Genomic DNA, 27,000 nt, shown 5'->3' with positions numbered 1-27,000 from the left:
TTTAATCTTTATCATTTATTATTTTTATTTGGACAACATATATACATATGTACAAAATACCTACGGTCAGAATCCTCTTTTATAATTTCATTTGATTTACAAAAAACGGGACAGCAAAATAACTTAGGTCACTAATACTGTACAAAAATAAAACTGATTAAACAGTTGTAAAGATCAGTATCTTACAGTGTTCCAGACCATTCATCCGCTGTGAAAGAACATCTTATCTACCCAGAGTGATGAGTACTGTGCTAAATCTATCTGCGAACTGACAAACTAATTAGTTTCTGTAATTGTAACTACCAAATATAATTCTCAAAAGAAGCGTGATGTGGAGCTTAAAGCCAGGGTGTCATTCCACAATGGCGAAGGGCTTTCTTCTTCCCTAACCAAGGAGAGGAGATATCTTAACCCTAAAACTAGTAGATTTTCCATGAGTGACATCTACTTACACTATTAGATAAAACGGCTTCTTTCTTTTTGAACACCTGCGATAGTCTTTCAAAAAATTCAGTTTGGTTAAAAAAGTAAACAAAAATTACTATCCTGCATTTGGATTTTTGTAAGTTAAATCCATGGTCTTTTTAATATAAAAAGTAATTGTTTCATAGTTTTAGTGTTCAATGAACTCTAATAGTCCTATTTGAACCATATCTCCATGTAGTAAATCTAATTAGAATGCTGGTTCCTGTTTTCTGACGTCGTAAAACAGGACTTATCACAAAGAATAAAAAGCCTTGAGTTTATACGTTACGTTACTATAACATCTAAGAGAATATCAAATGTGTGTCGGTTGACAACTTGAAAAGGCAAGTAGCAACTCTTCCGGGAGGTTAATTGTGCATCTTTTCAAACAAGTTGCTGCGTTTATATCCATTTAAGTGTTTGACAAAAGCCACATACAGATTTACTCCTGAAACAATAAAGATTGTCTTTCACTGACTTGGTTTTCCTTCATTTCTTTCTGTTGAGGGAAAGCTGAGTTTATACAAGTTAGCAAGTTGCTAGGCAACCCCAAACTCCTCACTCACTAAAAGGCAGCGCTCAGAGTACCCTATGCACAGCCTTCCCATGAGCTCGGGAGAAATGGGCAGCCTAACCTATTTCATATGGAAGAACAGATGTCCTTAAAACTTATTTTGGACACAGAAATTAAAATTTGGTTTAAAATAAGCGTTTCAAAATCTGAAACAGAGGTAGAAAGTGTTCTTTATTTTTCCTGACATGTTTTCTCATGAGAAAACACTTTCCTTTTTAGCTCGTGGACTGCTCCCAGTCCCTAATGTTAAAAGCAGTTCTGAGAGAACTACTGATACAACTACATTGGTTAAACAGAAAACACTGCGCTAGTGATGGCTGTCGTATTGGAAGTCGGAGTCAGCTGTGCCCTGTGCCCACTGCAGGAGCAACCACGCTGAGATGGGGGTGAGCATGCGCTGGGTGAAATGTGGAGCTCACTGCAGGTGGGAACCCCGAGTTTACACACCATGTGCAAACTAGAGTGCACCATAGCTCCCTGTTTTAAATATCAGATAAAATCATCAGAAAGTGGTATTTCTGAAGGAAAAAATGTAAACATTTCCCCATGATCACTGCTGACTCCCCTCAAATGAGGTTTTTGTTTTCTTTTTTTTTGTTGTTTTCTTTTTTTGTTTTTTAACTATGAAAACTGAGTTTGTTTTTCTGGCCATGTAAAAGCCAAAACTAAGTTTTTCAGTAAATGGCAAAGGATGGATATAGTGGTTCAGGCCATTGTGTAGACACCTAGATACAAGCTAAGTAGTGGTAGGGATACTGATGCAGACAGTGATGTGATGCCATTCACGTGCGTTTCTTTGACCTATGTTCACCAGAAGGGACTGTTCTGCAGAGTGGCCTCTGAAGTCATTCATTGTGGCGTCTTCCTTCCCTAGACACTTACTACTTACAGGGGCAAACTTTTTTTTTTTCGTATTTCAGCTTCCTTTGATATAACTCTTGCACCTCATAGTGGGAATTTCATAGAACATAAGGAGACCAAGAAGCACCCCCCCACCAAAGGGGGGGCACTTCCAGGCCTGGTGATGGCTATATACCCATTTATCAACCAACGCTACAGAGAGCCAGCCGACCGCTCTCGCTCTGTCCTAGTCCCGAGCGTGGAACGAGACGGCGTTATCAGAAAGCATGGGGGAATTCAAACAAATTCATGAAGTTAAAATTGTTTGCTCATTTTTTGTTATCTTTAAAAGCACTCCCCTCCTCCTCCCCCTCGTCAGCATGTGTTTCATATGTTCTGCCCTCCCATCTTTGCCATAGGTTCTCAGGGAAATGTGTATACTGTTAAAATAAGCAGATTATAACGTGGTGCCAAACAGACCGTCGGCTTCTACCCTCAAAGCATGTATTTACCGTATTCACCCTCGGTATTAGAAAATAAAAGTGCAGTTTATGTTCAGATAGTACAATTCATACGAAGCAAGGTTTGAAAGTTCCGGACTTATCGTGACCCCTCGAAGGTCTGTCTTGATTAGTGTAAATTCGGACTCTGCTTATCCATTGACTATAAGTAACTTTTTGTTGTTGTTGTTTTGTTTTCAAGTCTTTAGATGACAAATCATGCTGGAGTAGGTGTGCTCTTGCTTGCATAAAAGACAGCTGTGCTATGGAGGGTTGGTTTTTTTTTGTTGTTTTTTTTTTTTTTGTTTTGTTTTTTTTAAATCTCAAAAGTTAATGTGATTCAAGAGAGTGGTTCTGCTAAACAAACTGAAGCACACCGGTCGTTACATTAAATGAGAAGAAAAAACAATTCTGAGAGTCAGCAAGCATCAAGGATCCAGAGTCACTGTGGGAGGCCAGGGGTCAACTCACCCAGTCAGACGTATGTACACCACCAGTCTGAATCTTCAGAATCCTACCCCTCGTCTTGGCCTTGCCCCCTCCCCCCTCCCCCAAAAACAAAGGAGAAAATACCAAAAGCATTTATTTGCCTGCCCTCCAACAGTCAGAGACGGTTCAGAGTTGCCTCTGCAAGGGGACCAAATGTTGACTTTGACCTTAGGGCTACCATGTGCTTTTTGGAAACAGTGCAGGGAGATATCAGAATATTGGCCAAAGAAGCAGTGACCTCCTGTGGCCAGCGCGCCTCTGCTGTGGCAGATTTCCATGTGTCAGTCTGTTTCCTGGGAGCTCTGTCCTTCCGGGGACCCATCTCTGCCTGGCTGCCATGGGGAGCACCTCACAAGGGGCTGGCAAGAGCCTTTTTTGATCTCTTGATCATGCTGGGATGGAACTCGGTGTGACGCCGGGCATGCTTGGTGAGATGGTCACTCCTCATGAATCTCTTCTCACACAGTGGGCAACGGAACTGCTTTTCCCCAGTGTGGGTCCGGTAGTGGCGGGTCAGCTCATCCGAGCGCGAGAACTTTTTAAGGCAGTCTGGCCACGTGCAGGGAAAGGGCCGTTCACCTAGGAGAAGGAAATCAAGACATAGCACTGCTGAAAGGGTATGTCAAAAGCATTCTGAAGACCACCTATGGGTGACAGTCCCTAGGACACTAAGGATAAACTCTGTCATGAGTTTTACGGACTCTGTTGTATTCCCCCACCCCACCCCAGATCCCCCACACTCTCAGTTGACATCCTAACCCCCAATACACACATCTCAGAATGTGACTGTATAGTTGTCCTGCCTAACCATGGGGTCCATATCTGGATTCAACTAATCATGGATGGAAAATTATCTGGAAAGGAAAAAGTGTCACATGTACCGACATTTTTTTACTGTTACCTTCATGTCAGACTGCACAACATTTACACCATATTAGAAATTGTAGGTAATGTAAACACATTTATTCTATGCAAATACTTGAATTTTTTAAAAATTAAGATTATACGTGTGTGCACATAGGTATGTGTGTCTTGACACTCACATGGAGGTCGAAGGACAAGTTTGTGGAACCAAGTCTCTTCTTGTTTTTACAGGGGCTCTGGGATTGAACTCTGATCACTAGACCTGCACGGCCATCTCACCAGCCTACACATTTACATTTTTGGTTAGGACTTTGCACCTGAGAATCCTGGAGTAGAAAGGGGCTTGGTCCCTAAATTGAGTCCTTAAGGAGGTAATGGGACTTAAATGAGGTCCCTGGGGGGGTGGGTCTTCATCCCATGACCGGTGTCCTTGTAACAGGGGAACAAGGCAGGGGCGTAAGAGCACAGTGAGCAGCTATCCTGAGAGACCTTAATGAGTTTCCAGACTTCCAGAAACTACTGTCCACTCAGTCAGAGAATGTCTGTGGTTCCTTCTGGCAGCCCTGGCGAGCTAAGCAACGGGAAATTGCTGAGCATTGTCTAAACAAAGAAGCGTGGTACTTTGTACCCAGTGATCACTCAGAAACCCTTCTTCCTCCTCCTCTTCTTCTTCCTCCTCCTCCCCCTGCCCCTCCTCCTTCTAATTTTATCCTATACAATTGTTGGTTTCAGGAGATCTTAAGATCAGGCCAAAGGCCAAGACCTTTGCTACATTTCCCGGCATCACAGAGATGAAAGGAGAGGACTGGGAGGCCCCCCTCGCTCCCAACAACAGGCAATTTCCCTTAGCCCTTGCCAGCACTGTAGCCTCTACCTGGGGAGGCATCCTAGCAGGGCTTGAGAATACGCTGAGAATACACTGCAGTGGCTATGGACTGTGCCCTCCTGCAAAGCCATCTTACAAGTCATAGTGTCTCAGGACCCAGCTTACACTAGCCATCTCTTCCTCAGATCACATGACCCCCCCCCCCAAAAAAAAAACCCTACATGTTCCTCCCATTAAATAAGTACAGGGATCGAGCTAGGGCTACACATTAACCATTCCACTGGCTTTTCCGAGCCCCACACAGTGGCCATCGTACAGTGGAGAAAATGGAGACTTGGAGGGTTTGTTACTTGCTGGAACATACCATTCAAAAGCAGAGCCATGAGCTCACTGTCTGCCTAATGTCAGCCCTGGGCTCCTAGCTACTCAGCTGTCCAACCTCTAGTGGGTCGGGAAGACTTAGCACTCTTCCCATATCTCTCCCGGTTCTGACTGCTTTCTTTGGTTGGAGTCACACCATACTATGTCACACACTTAGAATGCAGCTAAGTCCCATCTGGAACTTATATGCTCCTGTAAGTGATACCATTACACGCATGCACGCACCAAGATGCCAGCCAGGGGGATGGGACTGTGTCAATCACCCGAGAAGGACACACACCAGCACAAAATCAGACTGTGCTGACACAGGGACCTCAGTTGCTCTTGCAAGTATCTGTCATCACCTTGCTCTGGGACCACCTGCCTGCCCTTCACACTGTTCCAAGCACAGCCCAAAACAGCTGCTTCCTACACACAGGACACACAGGCTCCACAGCACTCTGCAGGCATGCTTTTCTCTTGGTAGGTGTGAGGAGCGATCATTTTCTCACTCCTGTCCCCGGCTTGCTGGAAGCTGGAAAGACACTGCAGAGGCTGGGAGCTGTCCAGCTCAAGGCATCTGAGTCATCTGAGTCATCGGAAAGTCACTCTCTCCTCTCTTCACCTGCACCAGTGAGATGCACAAATAATGGAGGCAAGCCAGGCAACTGTCCAGCATTGCAGTAATCTATACATGTGTTGTTTCCTATGCCCGGGTCCAACACTGCAAAGCCTACTCGGTCTTGAGGAAAACTCTGCTGGGCAAAAAAAGCAAGGCTACGTGCAAGCTTAGGGCTAAATCCTCACAGCGAGAATGTCGGAGCTAAGCACAGAAGGTGGCCAGAGAGCCAGGAGAGAGACTGCACAGCGGAGTTCCTGAGGGGGGAGCCCAAGAAGAAAGGCAGCCAGAAAGCTTGCACCGAACAATCCAACAAAGTCGGGGGCTAAAATTCCTGCTGAACAAAAAGCTTGGCCCCGCTTCAGCAGATCTTTGAGCACGAGCTGAAATCCAGATTGTAAGAACTCTCTTATAACGGTGTCTTATGGCAAGGAAAATACTTGATGTGACTTTCGTATTAGTTATTACTCTAAGCACTCAGTGGACTCCCAGGAGCAGTGGAGGATGGGCCCCAAGACCCCCACCTACGCAGGGATACCATAATCTAAAGAGTTAAGTCCCTTGGATAAATAAAATTGTATATTTTATATTTCCATATAGCATGAGCACATCGTATATGCTCTACATGATCCCTAGGCTACTTAAAGAGTTGTTTATTTCATTCTTTAGGGACTAATGACAAGGGGGGAAAAAGTCAATACGTGTTTAGCAGAAACACATTCTTCTTGAATATTTTTTTTAATCTGTATTTGATTGAATCAACTGACCTCGAACCCACAGACAGGGCCAGGTATGTAGAGGGGTCTGTGTGTGTGTGTGTGTGTGTGTGTGTGTGTGTGTGTGTGTGTGTGTGTGTTTCCAGACCACTAATATATGACCAAAACCACCTCAGAAGTTAGATCACTACAGCAGACTTCGAACCATTCTGGGATTAGCCTGCAGCAGTCCTTTCTAACCCCCAAAAGACAATCTAAAGGGAAATGTTTTTCTTTCTTTTTTTTTTTTCCAAATAAATCTTTTAGCTTTATTTAGTTGTAGCTGTACAAATGCCATCATGTGGTTGCTGGGAGTTGAATTTAGGACCTCTGCTCATTTCAGTTGGCTCTACTCGCTCCAGTCAACCCAGCTCACTCCGGCCCAAAGATTTATCTATTATTATATCTAAGTACACTGTAACTGTCTTCAGACACACCAGAAGAAGGCATCAGATCTCATTATGGATAGTTGTGAGCCACCATGTGGTTGCTAGGATTTGAACTCAGGACCTTTAGAAGAGTAGTCAGTGCTCTTAACCGCTGAGCCATCTCTCCAGCCCGGGAAATGTTTTTCGAAACAATGTTGTGTATTAAAAATGTCATGCTAACAGAGAGACGATAAAAATCAAGCTGACCTGGCATCCCAGCAGCCAGGAGATTGACCACGTCAGCCATGGATGCTCACACTGACATATAGAGAGAAGTTGAATGATGCTCTCAGAGGACTCGATTCCAATCTAATTTATGGCCAGTCACTGTTGGTGATTGTTCCTAAGTTCAGGAGCTTTCCCTGGGGAGCTTTCTCCTCCCCGAGGGTTTCAGAGAAAAGAGAAAGGCTAGCCCAGAGTCCAGAGCTAGCCCAGAGCCAGGAAGAGCCTTCATTGGGGTCATTTAGCTTGTACACCAGAGCAGACAGTCTGTAAGCAGTTAGCAATGCTGTTGTAAGTAGCAGGTTTGAACCTTAGGGAGTACTTTGGAAAGGCATCAGGCAAAGCCGAGCCCCCTATAGCCCACAAGCCAAACCTGGCCTTGCCAGAAGCCAAGACCAAAAGGGTAAGAACAAGAGAAGAGCAGCTCATGGCAGAGCAAGTGGGATGAACTCAAGATTCATGGCTAACTCCATTCTGGGTTGTGGTGAAGTCCACGGTTCTGACAGCCATGCAAACTCAACACCAGCCAGGGGTGTATATGCAGGCCCGACTTTGCATGGGAACCTATTGTTTGTTTCCCTTCAGCCCAGGGAGGACGGGCGTACAACCTATTATGGGATATATGAGGATATGTGAATGGCAAACACAAGGTGTCATTGACAGTGATATAAGGTTCACACCTAAGGAAGTGTAAGACAGAAGCCCAGCGTGGTGGACAAACCTGCAACCCTGACTATGAGGAGACTGAGACAGGAGGTTTGCCTTGAGTGAGGTAAGCCTGTGTTATATAACAAGACCCCAAAGAAAACAAAACACAGGGGCAGAAGAATGGAAAACCATGCCAAGAGGAGAACGAGGCTGAAGGGAACAGAGACCTTGCGAAGAGAAGGGAAGAGGGCAGCAGAACTGTGAGCTGTCATGTCACAGTTCCAGTCTGAGAGGGACACTAAGTGAGGTCCACTCTGAACTCAAGAGCTTTTGAGGTCAAAGGGCAATAGCCAGCCTTCTCCATGGTGTTCACGGCCAGGCAAGCATCAGTAGGAGAATCTTTAAGCCCAGTCTGCAGTGTTAATGAGAGTTACCATTCCTGTCGGGGAGAAAAGCAGGCTTGTGCTACAGTGTAGTTTCTGGCCTTCTCAGGAAAACACACCCAGAGGCAACAACACCATAAACTCTGCCTTACTGGAGCAGAGCTGCTAACAACCCAGGCTCCGGAATTCTCATTATTTACGCTGCACTCCCGCCCCTAGCAGCACAGGCTAAGCACCTCTTTCCGACAGACTTTTCAAAGTATAAAAAATAAACTTGACCAAAAAAAGCTACTGAGCTCGGCACAGCATGAGTAACAGACTTGCTCTGTGGAGACAACCAGGCCTCCGGAATGCTCCCTGGCCCCCACCAGGGCATGAGACAGGCCCAGCTGTGCCTTCCAACTACAGTCACAAAGGGCCCATATCTGGGAAGAAATTTCCCGGCCTACTAGCAATTAGCCCCGATGAACCGGTTCTCAAACGCCTGAGGCCTCCGTGTTGAAGGCTTGGTCCCTAGCTGTAGAGCTGTGGTGGTGTTGGTAGTGGGGGGTCAGCTAGGAAATGGAGCCCCCTGGGGAAGAAGTTAAGCTACCCACAGGACATCCTTGAAGGGCATATTGGGACCCTGGGCCCTCTTCTCTCTCAGTTTCTTAGCTACTACAAGATGAACATTCTCCATTATCCCACATTTCCACCATGATGCACTGCCCCACAGGCTCAAAGAAAGGAACCCAGGCAAGCAACCATGGGCTGAACCCTCTGAAATCAAAAGCCAAGATAAACATTTTCCTCTTGAAACTGACATATCTTGAGTAGCATGTCATGGCGACAGAAAGCCAATGGACACTGCTGAAGCCAAACATAGCTCATTCTTATTGGGAAAGTGCTGAGGTCAATTGAACTGAGACTCCATACGTGACAGGAGGCCAGAGGGCTTTGTACCTGCTAAGCACTCAACTCCCCCTGCAGGATCCCCTAGGTTCTCCCGAGTCGAGGCTGCCACTGAGATCTGAACCCAGAGTTTTCAATACCCCTTTCTTCCTGGTTTTTCTCACCTTCCTTCCTTCCCTTCCTTAGCCAGAGAGGGCTCAAAGGAGATCCAACCTTGTCACGTCAAGGTTCCAAATCCACAATCAAATAAATGCTCTTGCTGCTTCTGGCCAAAGCCAACCATTTTAGTAACGAACAAATCTAAGGGAAGGAAGCTTCGGTTTCAGGAACAGAACTCTCCAATCGTCAATCAAGAATCAATTCCTGCAAGGGGGCAAAACCAAGTCTAAAAGTCTATGGAAGAAAAGGGATACTTTGGTATTGGAAAATATGTTACTGCTTGTGTCCTTACCAATGCACACCTTAAAAAGATGCAAAACACTTGATAAAACTTAATATTCATCCCTAGTAAAGGAAAACAAAGATCATCATTTAGCACGTTTAAAGAACACAAATCTGGGGGCTGGTGAGATGGCTCAATGGGTAAGAGCACTGGCTGCTCTTCTGAAGGTCCTGAGTTCAAATCCCAGCAATCACATGGTGGCTCAGGACCACCCGTAATGAGATCTGACACCCTCTTCTGGTGCGTCTGAAGTCAGCTACAGTGAACTTATGTATAATAATAAATGAAGCTTTGGGCTGGAGCAAGCAGGGACTGAGCGAGCTGAGTTGACCAGAGCGAGCAGAGGTCCTAAAATTCAATCTCCAACATCCACATCACAATCAACTGTACAGCTACCGTGTACTCACATACATAGAATCAATCAATAAATAAATATTTAAAAAAGAAGAAGAACACAAATCTGAAACCTTCCTTCAGCAAGGTCAATAGTAAAATAAAAATAAAACTTTCTCAGCGACATTTGCCACTTGCAAGAGAAGAGGCTCAGTCTCTTTCTGTTCAGGAGATGGGGTGGATGCAGTTAGGAAAGAAAATGTAGTCTATGATTGTCAGTTGAGAATATCTGATTGAGAAGTCAAGATAACGGGGGTGAGGGTGGGCTGCAATTCCCATATAAAATTTTTTAAAGAATTATTTATTTATTGTATGTATGTGAGCACACTGGAGCTGTCTTCAGACACACCAGAAGAGGGCATCATCAGACCCCATTACAGATGGTTGTGAGCCACCATGTGGTTACTGGGACTCGAACTCAGGGCCTCTGGAAGAGCAGTCAGTCCTCTTAACTGCTGAGCCATCTCTCCAGCCCTCTCCCATATACATTTTGAAAGCAGGAGCCAGGGTTTTGTTATGACCGGATCAGGAACATTTAGGACAGGCCTAAGAACGAAGACTCAGGACCTTCACAACAAACCCAGAAGAATCAAAGAAAACACATGATGGAACAACAGTTCTAGACTTCTTGGAGGGCGAAGCCTGGTGGTGGAAATACCACCGTTTGGCACAAAGACATCCATCGATGACATTCACACATACTGTAAGAATTTTTTTTTCTTAAACTTGACCAATTTCTGAAGATCATTTGAAAGAATAAACATGTCTGGCTTGTCAGGAAAACTCTGGAGAAAAATAAGTACTTGCAAGACTACTTATAAAATGTATTACTACAGCTAGGATAATGAAGATTGTGAGACCCTGGTTCAGCAGCCGAGGAGAACTGAAAACAAACCCAGGAACCCATTGGGACTGAGTACATGGTAACCTAAGATTGCAGAGATTCTGTACATGGAAGATTTCAAATCGGTGACTACGTAAATTTTTTCATAATATGTAAAATTTTTTTCATAATAACAGGAATATTGGGCAAAAAAATCTGCAATCCTGTCCTACGCTTTTTACTTCACTGAATTCTAAATGGGCCAATAAAAGTAAAAACTAAAGAAAACACAGATAAATGTTTTTGAATCATGGTGGAATAGAGGAAGCAAAATTTAAGGATTTTTCTTTTTAGTTTTTGTTCTTGAGACAGAGTTTCTCTCCTGGTGTAATCTAGTCTGGCCTCAAGTTCACCATCCCTCTTCCTCTGATTCTACATGGCAATATGTATGTATGCAGCCTTATACACATTATAAAACTTTATGAAACTTAAGAACTGAGTGGGTTGGAGAGATGGCTCAGCGGCTAAGAGCACTGAATGCTCTTTTGAACCTGAGTTCAAATCCCAACAACCACATCGTGGCTCACAACCATCCGTAATGAGATCTGATGCCCTCTTCGGGTGTGTCTGAAGACAGCTACAGTGTACTTACATATAATAAATAAATAAATCTTAAAAAAAGAGAGTTTATGAAAGTTTATGAAATCGCAGCATATGATAAAGATTAAAATCTATAATACAATTAACAACACTTGCTATGCAAGAATGGCCATCCAAACCAGAACCTAGTAAAGAAGATGGATGCAGCAGTGCACATGTGTGGTCCCCATACTCCCAGAGAGATGGGAGTAAAGACAAGAGAGTCAGTTAAAGCTGGAGGGCCTGGAGTGTGCAGTGTGTGGAAACAGCAAAGGAGACTATCTGCAACATGTTCAAAGAAGAAAACCACTCCTAAAAGATGTCCCCTGTCCCACCCACCCCCACCCCCACCCCCACACACTATACACACAATACTTATACATTTAATAAATTAGGCAACTGAGAAAGCTGGGGATGACAGATGGAATTCCCCAGGGAAGGGCCAAATGGTTGGCCCTGAAAACATACATACAAATAACATTATACATACTAAACAAGTTATATGTAGAAATATACATGCATTGCACATATATGCATATACATATATGTATATATACAACTAGTGAAAACAGAGGCCGTGGTTTTAAAGGACAATGGGGAGGGATGCATGCGAGAACTTGAAGGGAGGAAAGGGATGGGAGATATGTTGTAATTATATCACAATATCAAAATTTTTTAAATTAAAAAAATATAGAATATCCTGATAGCTAGGCATGTAGATCAGTGATAAAGCACTTGCCTAGCATGTGCAAGGTCCTAGGATTGATGAGCAACACACACACACACACACACACACACACACACACACACACACACACACACACACACACCTGTGTGACAGGTAGATAGTAAACTGCTTGCTATGTAAACATGAAGACTAGACTGAATTCTATCTCTGCCACACATGCTAAAACAAAACAAAACCATTTGTGCGTAAAATCCAGCACTGGGAAGGAGCTGATAAGAGGGTCTGACGCTCCTTCGTTCGCAGTCTGAGTTGGTGAACTCCAGGTTCACTGAGACATAGGTGAATCTGTGAATTTATGTCCAGCCTGGTCTACATAGTGAGTTCCAGGACAGCTAGGGATGTGTAAAAAGACCCCATCACAAAGTAGGTAGATAGACGATAGACAGACAGACAGATGGGAGGGGGTCAGGATGCACTGTATGAGACAAGAATAAATTTTAAAATGATAATGTGAAGAGTGATTAGGCATGATGGTGAAGATCTATAACCCCAACACCCAGGATGCTGACGTGGGAAGATAGCCATATATTCAAGGGTTGCCTGGACAACATAGTGAGACCCTGCCTCAAAACACACACACACACACACACACACACACACGTATATCTACAGTCCCAGGACTTGGGATACTGAGGCAAGAATACCACCATGAGGGCTGGAGAGATGGCTCCGTGGAGCACTGACTGTTCTTCTGAAGGTCCTGAGTTCGGGTTCCAGCAACCACATGGAGGCTCACAACCATCTGTAATGAGATCTGATGCCCTCTTCTGGTGTGTCTGAAGACAGTTACAGTGTACTTACACATAATAATAATAATAATAAATCTTTAAAAAAATACCACCAGGAGTTTGAGGTCAATTTGAGCTATTTAGTGAGACTCTATCCCCAGAAAAAAAGAAAAAGGAAGGAAGTCGAGAAAGGCAAGGATGGAAGGAAGGAGGGAGAGAGAAGGGAAGGAAAAGGAAAGGAAGAAGGAAGAAAGAAAGGGGAGGAAGCCAGGGGTGTGATGTGGCTCACCTAGAAGATTATCTGCTTGCTCAGCATGCATAAAGCCTAGAGTTCGACCTCTAGAACCACAAAACCCAGGTACAGGCTTGTACTCTCAGCATTTGGGAGACAGAGGCAGGAAGGTCAGAAATTCAAGCTCATCTTTATAGGTCAGCAGAGGCAGAAAGGGGGCAACCATCTCCATCCTCCAGTGCTCTGGTGTGCAAATGCCCATAAATACAGATTTGATAGAGACAGAAAGTTATCTAATATTTACAAAAGATGGACATGGTGACCCATACCCACACCCTTAGCAATTTGTAAGCTACAACAGGAGGCTTACAAATGCAAAGCCATTCTGGTTTACCCAGTAAATTCAAGGCCAGACTGAGTTGTTATGTGAAGACATTGTTTCAGAAACTCGTATGTTCTTATGTGAATATATAAACTTACTGAAGATAATGATGCATTTGAGCTTAAGTTATTCCACAGATTATCAAGCATTTTGAGGATGCTCCCAGTAGTCCATGCCTATTAATCAGCATCTGGGTAGCTGAGACTGGAGGATAGAGTTTGAGGCCAGGCTAGGCCACATAATGAGACTCTTGTTGATGTGCAACTTGGTCTTCACTTGGGTTCCCTAGCAACTGGAGTGGGGCTCTCTCTGACTCTGTTGCCTGCCATTGGATCCCCTTCCCTATCTGGACTGCCTGGTTAGTCTCAGTGGGAGAGGATGGGTTTAGTCCTGCTGGGACAGATGTCCCAGGATAGGGTGGTACCCAAGACAAAAAGCTATGGACCTTAAGCTTACTCCTCTGGATTCGCTAGCACCTCCAAGATCTTGGAGTGCACATGGCCCCTGACCTTCAACAGCTCTGCTTGTTCATCTTCTTGAAAGTGCAGAAGCAGCAGACTTCATTATAGATAGGAGAGGGTAGAGGGGGAGAGATTTCTAAGTGCAGGACTTAGAAGGGGAAGAGAAGGGGGTGTGCAATTGGGATGTAAAGTGAGTAACAAAAATAAATTATGGAAAGAGAATTAAATATATATATATATATATATATATATATATATATATATATATATATATATATATATATAATAAAACAAAAAAAGCAAAGGAAAAAAAAAGCCAGGTAGATTTAGGAGTCTAAAGCCAGCTTATAGAGTGAACTCCAGTCCAGTCAAGAAGGGCCATGTGATGAGACCCCCGTCTTAACACAAAACAAAAAACCCACCCGAAACAATGTGTTCAGTGGGAGCAGAGATGTGTAGTTTCTATGGAGAAATTAATGGGTACTCAAGGTGTCAATGACAAGAAAGGAAGTCGCTGTTTCTGACACAAACAACTCATTAGAAAGTGAAAAACCTTTCAGGATATACATCTGTCTTCTCACCACCTCCTTTTTAATGACCTAGAAAAAGGCCCTAACAAGAACAGACAAAAGGCACCCCTCCTCCTGAGCAATGCGTTGTGCCCTGCATAAGCGGGGCTGTCCAACTACTGCCATCCTTCCTAGAAAATGGGCCAGTCCAAGAACACAGCCTCAACCATAGTGCTTGACCTGGTGGGTCCCACAAAGACCTGCTTGAATCCCTGACTGTCCACTGCCACCTTCCCACCACCCGTAGTGGGTCTGCAGGGCAGAACAAACACTTCCATTCTCCAGTGTTCTCGAGGGCAAATCTAACATAACAGTTTGTGAACATCCCAGACAGAATTCCACCATCTCTACCTAAGTCGTTTCCCTGAACCCTGGACTCAAAAAATCAAGACGCGATACACCTCCGGTTCACCGGAAGTATCGCCACACCCAAAGATGTTCTAAAGGAATGAGGAGGATGCCAGGCAGCCTCCGAAAGAACAATCCTGCCCCCCCCCCCCCACGGCTACCCATCCGAGTACCACCTGTTCTATCTCCTGTAGCCTAGGTGGTTTCGCTATTTTTTTTTTTAAAAAAAGGTTTACTTTTGTATTTTATGTAAGTACACTGTAGCTGTCTTCCGACACACTAGAAGAGGGCATCCGATTCCATTACAGATGGTTGTGAGCCACCATGTGGTTGCTGGGAAGTGAACTCAGGACCTCTGGAAGAGCAGTCAGTGCTCCTAACCGCTGAGCTGTCTCTCCAGCCCGGTTTCACTATGTTTATGTTTGCCGTGTGGCTTTGATGCGAGATGCTGCTGCCGGGTCCCAGTGGGAAAGAAAGGAGCCTGTGCACCAGTGTAGACTCTTTAAAGGGAACGGGTCTGTCCCGGGGCATACTTCTCGCCCGCCATTTGGGATCTGTGGGGTAAACAGACACCACTGCTACTGTTTGCATGGACGCCCAAACTCCATAGATCTGTGAGAAACACACAGCCCTCCTGAAACTCCAAGGAAAGATGACAGACGAGATTCTTGAGCCTTCAGGTACTCAGCATAGTAGGAACTGAGTCTCCTGGCCTCGTCTCAGAAATTCTAAAACCAGTGCAGAAGCAAACTATGGACCTCAAACAGCTATACGTATTTTTTTTAACACAAGAAAGGGCTGCCTCTTGGTACACCTCACTAGAAGGCACTGTTTAAGTCAGTCTGAGAACGTGGAGCTGGAAGCACCTAGCATGGAGCTTTCTAACTGGCCAGGTATCAGGAGCAGCAGCTTAGCTTAAGGGGCAGATGATTCTCCCAAAGACACCGCACCAGGGCATGGCCAGTTTCAAACCCAGCCTGGATGCTTGCTTCAGTTGTATGCACACAAAGATAGGAGATAAGAGAAACTGGCCAAGGGCAGAGCTGAAGGAACCGTTCATGCCAGCGGGTGGGGGTGGGGTGGGGTTGCACTCAGTCTTCCTGGCCCTTCTTTGCATAGATATTGCCTGGGGGTGGGGGCAGGGTGCATTCATTGTTAAGCCGGTTAAGTGATAGCTCCCAACTTTCAGTTTCTAAGTAATGGGTTTTTGTCTTGTTTTGCTTGTTTTTTAATGTAGAATACCAAGCCTGGAGCTGTAAGTAGCACACACCTGAAATTCCAATTCTTGAAAAGGCTGAGGTAGGGGGATGGTGTCCAACGCCATCCTTGGTAGCCTAATAAATTTAAGTCTAGCTTGGGCTACAGGAAGCCCTGTCTCAGTAAACAAAAAGCTATGCACTTTAAGCTCACTCCCTCTGAATTTGCTAACACCTCCAAGACCTTGGAGTGCACACGGCGGCCCCTGACCTCTCTGCTTGGCCATCTTTGTGCAAGTGCAGAAGTAACAAGCCTCAGTACAGACTCTGTACTTGGATTGTTTCCTGAGCACAACGCATCATGGACGAAGCCCAGCGGTCCATAGAGGGCCAGGCTGCTGCGTTTTGAGGCTTACGTGGGTCTTTTCTACTCGCTACTGTTATTTTCAACCTTATGCTTGTGAGCCCTGAATGGGGCTGGCAGAACAGTGTCTGTGCAGATGTTAGAGGTCTCTAGGGAGCGCCAGAGCTCTGTATTTCCTCTTAAAGTCAGACCAGGAAGTGCTCAGAAAAGGCTGCTACCTCCCAGCCACGCCAGACCAAGTGCAACTTGTGGAAGCCCAGGTTAGGAAGGTCCTACTGGAACGGCACCTGAGGGGCTGGCTTGTTGTGGTCAAGTGGGACCCGGGTTGAGACGGGACTAGGTGCCACCAGAGGAAAGCAATGTCACAGTGCCCAGAATCTCACTCTTCAGCATACAGTGGGTGTGTGACAGCCAGTGGAGACCACCAGGCTGCAGGGATGACCCTTCATGATGCCAAAGCAGCCTGTGAGTTTTGCTATTCCAGATATCAACCAGGGAAAGAACGCGAGGAATCCCAAATTAGCATGGCTGTCTTGAGTTTTACCTCAGAAAGATAATACAATGTAATGTGTTAACAAGCTGTTTCTATAATTCCAGCACTTGCGAGGCTGAGGCAGAAGGATCACTGTGAGTTTGAGGCCAGTGTAGCTGTAGAATCGTATCTTTACAAACTCACTGATCCTAAGAACTCTTATACTGCCAAGATAGAGCTTTGCTCCAACGGGGGTGGGGGGGGGCGGTTAGTAACTATGCCCACTCTACCAGCTAGCTAGGTAGGTTGTGACAGATGAGGCAGACAGGCAATGCTATGCCATCATTTGTCTCCAGCTTCCCCCCTGGGGACTTCGCATTGCTGGTACCAGGGTATGGCTGTGGTGACAGAGTCTTACTCCACTGAACCACTCATTTCTGCAACAAAATGAGTCAGAGATTGGCCTGATTCAGTGTTCATCACCAGAAACTATGAAGGTTGGGTCTGAGCTCTCCAAACATGAGGCGCGCCCCCCCCCCCCCCGCCTCCTGCCCACCATGGGATCTGGACAAGTGACCCAAGCCGGCCTTGGATGCTCTCAGAATTCATCCCTCCTGCTTAGTCCTCCCGAAATGCTCAGGTTAGAGGCATGCACTCCACGCCCAACTTCATTCTGCTACTGTCTTTGAAACTGTAATGATACAACAACTACAACGGAATTACGGCAGCCCAGGAATTTAAGTCACTTTGGGGCGTGTGTGTGTGTGTGTGTGTGTGTGTGTAAGCTCTATTTTCTGTTTCCTGTATTTACTGTGGTGTTTCTGTTGAGTACGGTGCACATTGAAAGGACTTTGGAATCTCGATAGGAACCACTACATAAATGGCTCATCTTTACAGAGACCTTCTCTATTAAGTAACACCTGGGATAATAAATGCTCACGTAAATGTGATTCATTTCATCCCTCAGAGCACTGGAATAGATGATGTGAAAACCCTGAAGATCACACGGCTGCTTATAAAACTTGTCCCATGTGAAGCATTTGTTTGGTCTTGGTTCCCCAATCATCTCCTCAGGGGGGCCTGTGAGTGCATGAGCACTTGTAAAATATGTTGAAATTATCTGTACTCTGCCAGGTCCTTTCTGTCCATTCGCTCAGAGCCTATCTTTTCTGCTAAGCTCAGGAGAGCAGAGAAAATAAATGCTGCTCTTTGGCACAGCCTATTTGCAAGCCTAAGTGGACATCGGTGTTTGATTCGCCTTGTCTGGCCTCTATCTTCCTCTACTGGTAAGGAACAGTGCACCTTGCTTCCCTTTGCAGCCAGTCCTTTCTCTGAGCCCACACCTTCAGACCTGAGAGTCTTGGATAAATAAGTCTGTTTTCATAAGGGACACACCACTTAAGCTTAGCCGTGGCTTTCAGCCTGGGTTGTTTGCTGGAATCATTAGGAATGGGAAGTAGTCTTTCTGTGGGGCTTTGCTGAATTGGCAGGAAGTGAGTCTGGTGTTGCTTGGCAGCCATTTTAGTACCATTCAGAGACAGCCTGCTCATGAATGAAGCCAGAGCCAGCAAGAGGGTGGCAAAGCCATAGAGAGAGGGGGCACTGAATGTCCATCTGCATTCAGCAACTCCTGAACTTGGATCTCCATTTTTAATCTTTTTTTAAGTTTTGCTAAGTAGCCTAGTGTGCCCTCTAACACGTGGCAGTTGTCTGCTGCCTAAGCCTATCAAGTGTTGGGATTATAGGTGAGAGACACAACGCCCAGCTCAGAGCAAGTCCAAGTCTGGACTTTCTTGCTTGCAACCTATTTATGGATCCCAAACCCAGCCCCTGGCAGGTGTGGCAGCACTGGCCTGTCATCTCAGCAGTCTGGAAGCTGAGGCAGAAAGACAGCCTAGACCATAGAGTTGCAGGCTGGCATGAGCTATACAAGCCAGACCCTGTCTCAAAACACAAAAGCAAACAAACAAAAAGAGCAAATCGAAACAACAATGACAAATTTGGTCTGTTTGTTTGTTTGTTTTTACTGTTTGGAAGGAAATAGTTTCGGGTGACAAGGTCAGGAGCAGTTATTTTTGTTGACTTTCCTAACTAAAACTCATGAAAACTATCTTCACATCAGACCTGGGGCACAAGGAAGACAGCTTAAGATGGTGGCTCTAGGGCCAAACCCAAAAGAGCCATAAGAATAAATACAGAATCTCTTCTCACTGGGAGCAAGCCACTCAACAGCCCTCACGTACAACTTAGACCTTGAAACAACAGTAGGAATATCTCAGCATAACCTTGGACGAGTCTGATTCCTCCTGTTTAAACAAGAAAAGCAACACACTTCTATTCGGTCTTATGGGATTAACATTCAAGTGAAATGCACGTAAGCCACTTAGCTCAGGCTCTGAGACATACTACATGTTCAGGACGATAGTGCTCACTAAGTCTCAATGGCTGTCGCCATCTAACACACCTTTCACTTGTCACCATTGCTCAGCACCATCCTGAGTCCACCTAGAATTCTAAACAAAAATTCTAAGGCTCTCAAAGGTGTCTGGGATATGTATGTAAAATATATATTTTTTAATTGTAGTAATCCTCAGCAAAAGGTTGGCATGCATAATCTTTTAAATGACTCATCTGAACGTGGCCTCATAATTTCATGAATATATATAATTATGGAACCCCATTTGACAGGTGAGAAACCTGAGGTTTCAGGGAGATAAAAGCTTTGCTTGAGTCTTTGTGATGAGAGTTATGGAGTCAGGGTTAGGTTAGGCCTGGGCAGGTGCATGCTCCCATCACGGTACCTCTGTTTCTATGGTGAAGGTAAAGGCTCTTCTGGAAGCCCCTTGCCTTAGCTAGAGCTCCTGAGAAGTCACTCACTATTCTGATGGGCCAGGGCCTTGTCGTCACTAACTGTGATCTTAGCAGAGCTGATCCCCTGTAAAGGGCAGGTGCTGAAGTCCCCCAACCTTTCTCCCATTGTTCTGAGCCACAATGATCTGCAGTGTTGGCACATGCCTTTAATCCCAGCACTTGGGAGGCAGAGGCAGGCGGATTTCTGAGTTCGAGGCCAGCCTGGTCTACAGAGTGAGTTCCAGGACAGCCAGGGCTACACAGAGAAACCCTGTCTCGAAAAACAAACAAACAAAAAATAAATCAATAAATTTCAGGGGCCCAAGACACAGTGCTAGCAGCACTCAGGAGGCCCAGGTTCCATCCCCCAACCCCAGAAAACACTTTCATTCACGCAAAGACCCAGCAGCTCTGGCCTGGGATGATGGAGTGGAAACCTTTGGATCCCAGGTCCAGATTCTCAGCTCTTACCACAGGCTTCCAAAGCCCCGAGCACCTGGGAAGTGTGCAGCTAAGACAAAAAGAGGCTTGAAGACACACCTCACAAACGTGTGTGTTTAGGAACAAGTGGGAATGAATGTGGAGAAAGACCCAAGAAATTAAAAAAAAAAAAAAAAATTTGGGTTCCTCCCTACTCTGGTGGAGGACGCCATTCTCCCAATATCACTGCTAGTCCTACACTTACTGAGGAGGCAAGACAAATACTAACTCTTGGCCTTCCAGGAAGGAAAAAGCAAGGACTCTGAGCTTGGCCTGGAGCTGCTTCAGGAACTGAGGTTGGCTGGGCACGAGAGGAAGAGGCTGGGCCACTCCCCCAAGCCCCTATACCTGATTAACTCATCTAAGCGGCATCAGCATCCATCCGGCACAGCTCTAAACCAACAATATAAATAAAACCTCCTTAATCACAGATTCAAAGCCCCTGGAGCTCACAAGGGAGGGAGACATGAGCGCTCTCAGAAGCGAGCTGAAAGCCACCACGGGCTTTAACATTTTCTACTGAAAAACTACAGGCCGCAGAAGATTCCAGAAGCTCAGAGTCACATGCTAGCGAAGGCTAGAGGGCTTCTGTATCCTGGCAATGTGCCTCCAAATCTCCCAAGTTCCTCCAATGCTCCTGCAGATCAAGCCCATCTCAGAGGGTGGGCACATGCTCTTTTACAGACAAAATGATGGATGAGATGACCTTTCAAGGTCACGTCCAACCTCCAAGGTCTATTCTTTTTAGACCAACAATTACCACCACCAAGTGCACTAGGCTTAGGCCTGTGACTAACTTCCAACAAAAAGTGGGGCAGCCTGGGAGCCAGGATTACCCACGACCACTGCTGGGAGGATCTCTCTTTCCCTTTTTAACATCTGTGGGTTCTTTTTTTCCTCTCTCCCTTTTGCGTGTGTTGCATAGAAACAGAAAGTGCCTTTGTACCAATTACTAGGCATTAATTTACGCTCCTCCGTGGGCGCTGGGCTTTCTGGAGAAACACTAAGGCAGGGTAGGAGGGTGATGTGGGGGAGGTTTCTAGCTGTAAGCTAGCTTCCCCCAACCCTGAGAATAGATAAGGCGAGAGAGAGAGAGAGAGAGAGAGAGAGAGAGAGAGAGAGAGAGAGAGAGAGAGAGAGAGAGAAAAGAAAAACCAGACTAAGAAACACAAGAAGCCTGGGTGTTGTTTTTCAAAACCAACAAGGCTAATGCTCGGAAGAGGCAGGCTCTCCAAGAAGAGCTAGAGCCCTGTGGCTTTTAGGGCCTGCAGAAAGAGTACGAGAAACCATCTGCCCCGTTTTCTTCCTCTCAATGAACTTATTAGGGAAGATCGTTGTCAGATACTTTCCCAGCGTGCCCTGTGATGTTTCTCCCTGGGAAGTTCACTTAGGGAGTTTCCCACAGACGCTGCAGAACGACTGACTGGTTCTTGGGGATAGGCATCAACAACCGAGCCGGGGATGGGGTCCCTCCCGTTATAGCACGGTGTCTAAAGGCAATGGATGCTACCATCCAGAGGGCTCTGCTTTCCTCAGCTCCTCCCTCCTCCAACCCTAGGCCCACTCACACTCCATGAGAGGGAAACCAGGGAAACAACAACCACGTGGTTTTCATAATTGTACCCCATTTGCATTTCATGCTGTGAAGCAGGGATCCTCGCCAGCTTCTGAAGCTCCCAAGGCCACCCTGCTTTGTCAGTGCTGAGGCACAAAGATGGGGCAGCCAAGAGATGAAGGAGGGCTCCTTCTCTTCCAGACTAGGGACAAATAAGCACCACCAGGGTGGGTCTCCATCTCGAAGGGATTTTTCTGCTAGGCCAAATAACCCAAAGACTCAAGAGACGTATACCTGGTCTGCAATTCACAAGCAAACCCCAAGAACCCAACAAACTCAGGAACCTATCTTCTCAACAGGAAGCTGAACATGGCTCTGCACTCACCTCGCTACGATCCACTCAAGACACTTGAAAATGGGGCTAGACATTCCCACGGGTGTGTGTGTGTGTGTGTGTGGTTAGCATCATCCCCAGGTGGGCAAAAATTGGTTCTGATAGATGGAAACAATCTTAGGTAGGTATTAGAATGATCTGTGGCCTTCTAAAGGGGCACAGTCCCTAAGTAGCTCTAGAATTCATGCTCTCAGTGTTAAGACACCATAGGGTAGGTATAGGGTGGGCATTTGTTAGAAAAACAAATCTCAAGTCTCCTTAGGGGACCTATAATGGGAAAACAGTGGAGACATACCTCCATTGGCAAGTCAACCCCTCCCGACTCAGTCGGGTTTAGCTGGAAACGCATCTGGGAGGAAGGAAGCAGTTTATGAAATCTACCCCATTAACACCGTGGCAAGGGCTGGAGAGATGGCTCAGCGGTTAAGAGCACTGTCTGTTCTTCCAGAGGTCCTGAGTTCAATTCCCAGCAACCACATGGTGGCTCACAACCATCTGTAATGGGATCTGATGCCGTCTTCTGGTGTGTCTGGAGACAGCAACAGTGTACTCATATACATTAAATAAATAAATAAATAAATCTTTAAAAAAACAAAAACAAACAAACGAAAAACCACTGTGGCAAAGAGCACACACCTCCTTAAGAAGGAGAACACAGGGTTTCCTTGTACTTACAAAAAGAGAAGGTGACAACACTTCAGCCACTAAGGTCTCAAAGTCTAGGGCTTGGGGTCACAGCCAGAGCTGACTCTGGCCCTGAAATCTAGACTCCCTGGACTTTTGTTTGGGTGCTAAGAATTGAACCCAGGGCCTTGGGCATGTTAAGCCTGTCTTTTGCCACTGAACATCGGTAGCCCCTGTAAGCTTCCTATCACAATTCTGTAAGACAGGGTCTCACTATATAACCCTGGCAGCCTGTAGTAGCTTGCTTGCTATGTAGACCAGGCTGACCTTGAACTCTGAAAGATCCATCTGCTTCTGCCTCCCAAGTGCTAGGATTAAAGGCATGTGCTACGACATCGACCATATCACATTTCTAATAACACTAGATTCTCCTTGGACAAACAATGACTCCAAAGTCGCAGAGAATAGTAAAAGAGGCTGACTACCTTGGAAGGTAACTTGTCCACTCAAGTTAGAATAGCCAGTATGGACAGTCCTTGGGGGAGGAGGAGAGGGGAGACAAAACTATTCTATTCTAAAACTGAAGGATGCTATACCAGCCCCTTCTGCCAGACACTCTGAGAAGCCAAGGAAAAAGTCTAAGTCTGGCGTACATGCCTGTAACCTCTGCACTTAGGAGGTGGGGGTGAGGGGAACATCTCAAGCCCAAGTTCAGCTTATAGCAAGTTCAGCCTATAGCAAGGCACTGCCTCCAAAAACCAAAAGTAAAAAGATATAAATGAGGTCCTCCTGATAAAAAGTGGTTCAAACCAATTGTTGCTAGGCAAGAATCCGGCCCACTATTTGCCAGATCTTTCCAGAGAAGCTAGACATCTGGACTTAGGCCAGAATCCTGATTTTTTAGATGCTGGTAACTAATGAAATTTTTATAAACTCTGTGCTGTCCACAGCAAACAAATCTGCAAAGCCAATTCTGCAGCAGGGCGACAGTTTGCAAACCCCCAATTACAAACACCTGCTGTAGGGTCTCAGGAAAACAGAGAGGCAAAACCCGAGCCTCACTCAGTCACCTCCTCTGTGTCCTTCCTCGGGACAGCATGGAAGGTGTTCCATGAATTAAAGGGGGCAAAAAAAAAATTGAAATGATTCAACTTCTATGGAAGCTGAGCTGTGTAAGACTCTATAAGGAAGTGAGCAAAAGGGAGGGATTCTAGAGGGACTGTATGGAGCAGTACTGAGCTCGGGGGGTGTGGCAGGGACTTCAGTTCTTAAGATTTTCACGGAATGCAGATGATCCAAGCACCTTCAGGATTTAAGAAGTCGCAGAGAGAAAATCCGGAAGCTGCTTGCCCCACCCAACCACGAGCTAACCTGAAGCTGTCTGAGAATGGAAGCGCCAGAAACTCAACTTGGCATGCGCCTCCTCTCCAAAACACTTCAGGCATTATCTGTAGCGGCTGGCATTTTTGTCCACACTAGCAGTACTTATCCCCAACGCCCCCCCCCCCAAACATAAGTTAAGACCCCTGAAATCACCACACCACTAGAGCCAAAGGTATGACTGTAGCATTTTAAAATGGGAAGAACACCTACTTAATTTCCTTTTCAACTGTGATCGGTGTGAAAGGTTCTCCTGAAACAGCTGAGCTGTCGTGCCTTATGGAGAATTAAAGAGCAGCACGCATGCACGCACACATGAGCAGCCATTTCTATAAATGCCCGAGAAAAGCACTCAGCTGAAATGGCCCAGAATGCTGGGTATCTTCTGCTGAGCCACAGTAGGCACTGCGGGCCTCCCCACCTGCATCATCCACTGGGCAGTCCTCCTGAAGGAGAAAATGCCTTTGCTCAAGGTGGCCGTGGGTGTCCATGTGAGCCACTGAACCCTGGGAACATGGCTGACATGGCCAGGCCCGCCCAACAGCTGTGGAGAGTAACTCGCTGAGTTATTATACCTCTGTTCACCTCCCAGAGCCCTACTAAAGGTCACACCCCCCCACTGAGGGTACAGGCCTGTCCAACTGCTATTATAGAGTCAAACTTACAAAGGTGCAGTTTCATATGGCAACCTAGACGTGGACCCCAAACAGCACCTAGCTTTTCATTATCACTAGGAAATTTAAGATTTATTCTGATGCTGGCAGCCACCTCCCAGAGACTCACTTTCCAAAGGATAATAAAAAAGGGCAGGTGGCTACATAGTCTTTTCAATAGCAAACAAACCTGAAAATCCCACCGAGTATCATTTTGAAACCAAAGAAAGGTTCCGGACCTCTTCTACAAAATGCCAATGTCTCACACCAAACCCCTCAACACCTTTGGACACGATGCCAACAACTCTGAAACATGCGGTCTCAGGACAAGGTAAGGCCCGCTGCCTGATCATAACAACAGTTACAAACGACCCTTCCCTAGCTGACCTCAACACTTGTTCATATGTGAACGCCTTCCACCTTTTTCTAGGCATGTTTAACTAGAACCACCAGAGCTAGTTGACCAGGGTCCTACTAAGCTCCTAAAGCCAGTTCCCTAGAGCAGATGGTTTTACAGCCACGTTGGTGTGCTGCGTGGCCTACAGCTAAGAGGAACGCCCCCACACTCATCCGTGAGGCCTTGAACTCCAGCAAAGACCACACCTCTCTCCTAAGGCTTCAGGCATGAGACCAAATAAGTCACATGGGAACAGATCAGCACTGAATCACGTTCCTTAGGAAAGCTAACTAGTCAAGAAGTTAATCCACCATCCATTCCTTCATCAGTCTCCCCTGCAGCCTGAAGCAGTTTTATTTTAAACCTCTCAGGGGACTCTTAGCCAAATTTAAAACCACCTTGGCAAGCCCTGAAAAGTAGCCGCCATCCAGTTAAATGAGTCCTTAGTCATCCTAAAACGATTCACGCAGAGTGCGGCTCCCCTCCCAGGCCGACCCCTCCGTTGCAACCCCACCAGGGAATGGGATAAAAGCTGCGCCATTTGACTACCCTACCCCCCAGCGTCTCCCCAGGTGGGGCGACCCCGCAGCGGCGGGGTACGGAGTCCCGGGGGCGGGGCGGGTAAGGGAGGGGCGGGCCGGCTCCAGGCCGAGCCACGCAAGCCACTTGCTCAGAGCGGCGGTTGGGGGGGTGGGGGTGGGTTCGGGTGGCTCCTAAAGGTTGGAGCCAAGTAAGGAGAGAGTGCAGGAGTTAAGCAGCATCTTCTCCAAAATGTTTGCAGCCTCTAGGCCGAGTGCGGTGTCCTGGGCGCCCAGGAATGCTGGCCGGCCAAAGGTTAGCTAAAGCCCGAAGCGGGGGAGAGGCGACGCCGCTAACCTGTATGCACTCTGTAATGGGCTTTAAGATGGGAGGATTTTCCATAGACTTTCCCACAGCCACTGTAGGGGCACTTGTGCCTCTTTTCGGAGGCGTGTTTCCCCTTCGAAGCCACTCCAGAGTGGAGGAGGGAGAGTGGGCTGGGCGCGCTGCCAGAATCCTGTCTCTCCTCCGGGCTGTGGGAAGGACTCGACCCAGATTCGGTGGTCACGTCGCTGTCGGATCCTATATCCTCATCGGGACTCTCCAGACTGTCGCTGCACACCGAGGGGGTCTGGATGGGTCGGTATTTGTTGAGGTCCAACAAGCTCTTGGCGATAGTGACCAGCGTGCAATAATCCTTCCAGGTGTCCCCCGGGTCACCGTGTTCCTTGGTCACCTCGCGCTCAGGTAGTCGCAGCCGCTCGGCTTCCGGAGCGCCCCCGTGCTCCGGCACGGCGGCGCGGTTGGAGATGGAAACCAGACACTGGGCAGCCACGAAGTCCATGTAGGCGGCCGCGGACATGGTGCGGGCGACGGCAGCCCGGGCGGTGCGGCCAAACTTGAAGGTGGCTGCGGAGCTTCGGCTAGCCCTGCCCTGGCCTCGGACGACGAGCGCGGTGCGGCGCGGCCGAGGGGGCGGGGGCGCGGGAGCTTGCGACTCGCGGGAGCGCCGAGGCGACCTCAGCCCCTCATCTTTACGTAACCGGCAGCGCCTCCGCACGCAGCAGCCGCGGCCGGCTCCGCCGCTGTCGCCGCCGCCCTGCCCGGCGCCCCGCGCGATCCCACGATGGGCGCGCCCTCCTCGGAGAGATGCCACACGTGGCGGTCGCAAGTTTATTCGACTGCAAACGTGTCGGAGTCCCAGAGAAAGCCAACTGCGAGCCAGGCGCACGTCCTCGACCGCCTCTCCGCCGAGCTGACGCCCCGGGGCATCAGCCGAGTACGCGGACGAGGGGGGCCGGGGCTGAGTGGGGCTCCGCGCCTACGAGACACTTCTTCCCGCGTCCGCCGACGGCCGCTGAGCCCCTGGTCCTGCCGCGCCGCGCCTCTCCGGCATTCTCCAGCTCAGTAACAATTTCGCAGAATCCCATCACGTCACAATCCAGGCCCCCTCCAATTGGCCAGTGGGGAGGGTGATTCAACTCTGT

The 27,000-nt window shown here is 47.0% G+C and overlaps 1 protein-coding gene and 1 non-coding gene across 2 annotated transcripts; both read right to left on the bottom strand.

Annotated features, from left to right (window-relative positions):
- On the bottom strand, positions 1–26,904 carry Klf9 (Kruppel-like factor 9). The gene is made up of 2 exons (NM_010638.5): positions 25,871–26,904; positions 1–3,447 (listed from the first exon to the last, which is right to left on the bottom strand). Exons 1-2 carry the CDS (start codon positions 26,373–26,375, stop codon positions 3,218–3,220), a joined length of 735 nt encoding a protein of 244 aa, NP_034768.2. The 5' UTR covers positions 26,376–26,904; the 3' UTR covers positions 1–3,217.
- Positions 18,579–18,699, bottom strand: Mir1192 (microRNA 1192). Its single transcript, NR_035423.1, has one exon. It is a non-coding gene; the product is annotated as a microRNA 1192 (primary transcript).
- Positions 26,905–27,000: the final 96 nt, after the last annotated feature.

Source organism: Mus musculus, chromosome 19, assembly GCF_000001635.26.
Source record: "Mus musculus strain C57BL/6J chromosome 19, GRCm38.p6 C57BL/6J".
Classification (NCBI taxonomy): domain Eukaryota; kingdom Metazoa; phylum Chordata; class Mammalia; order Rodentia; family Muridae; genus Mus; species Mus musculus.
The sequence above is the reverse complement of the archived record's forward strand: the minus strand, read 5'-3'. Positions and strand labels throughout refer to the sequence as shown.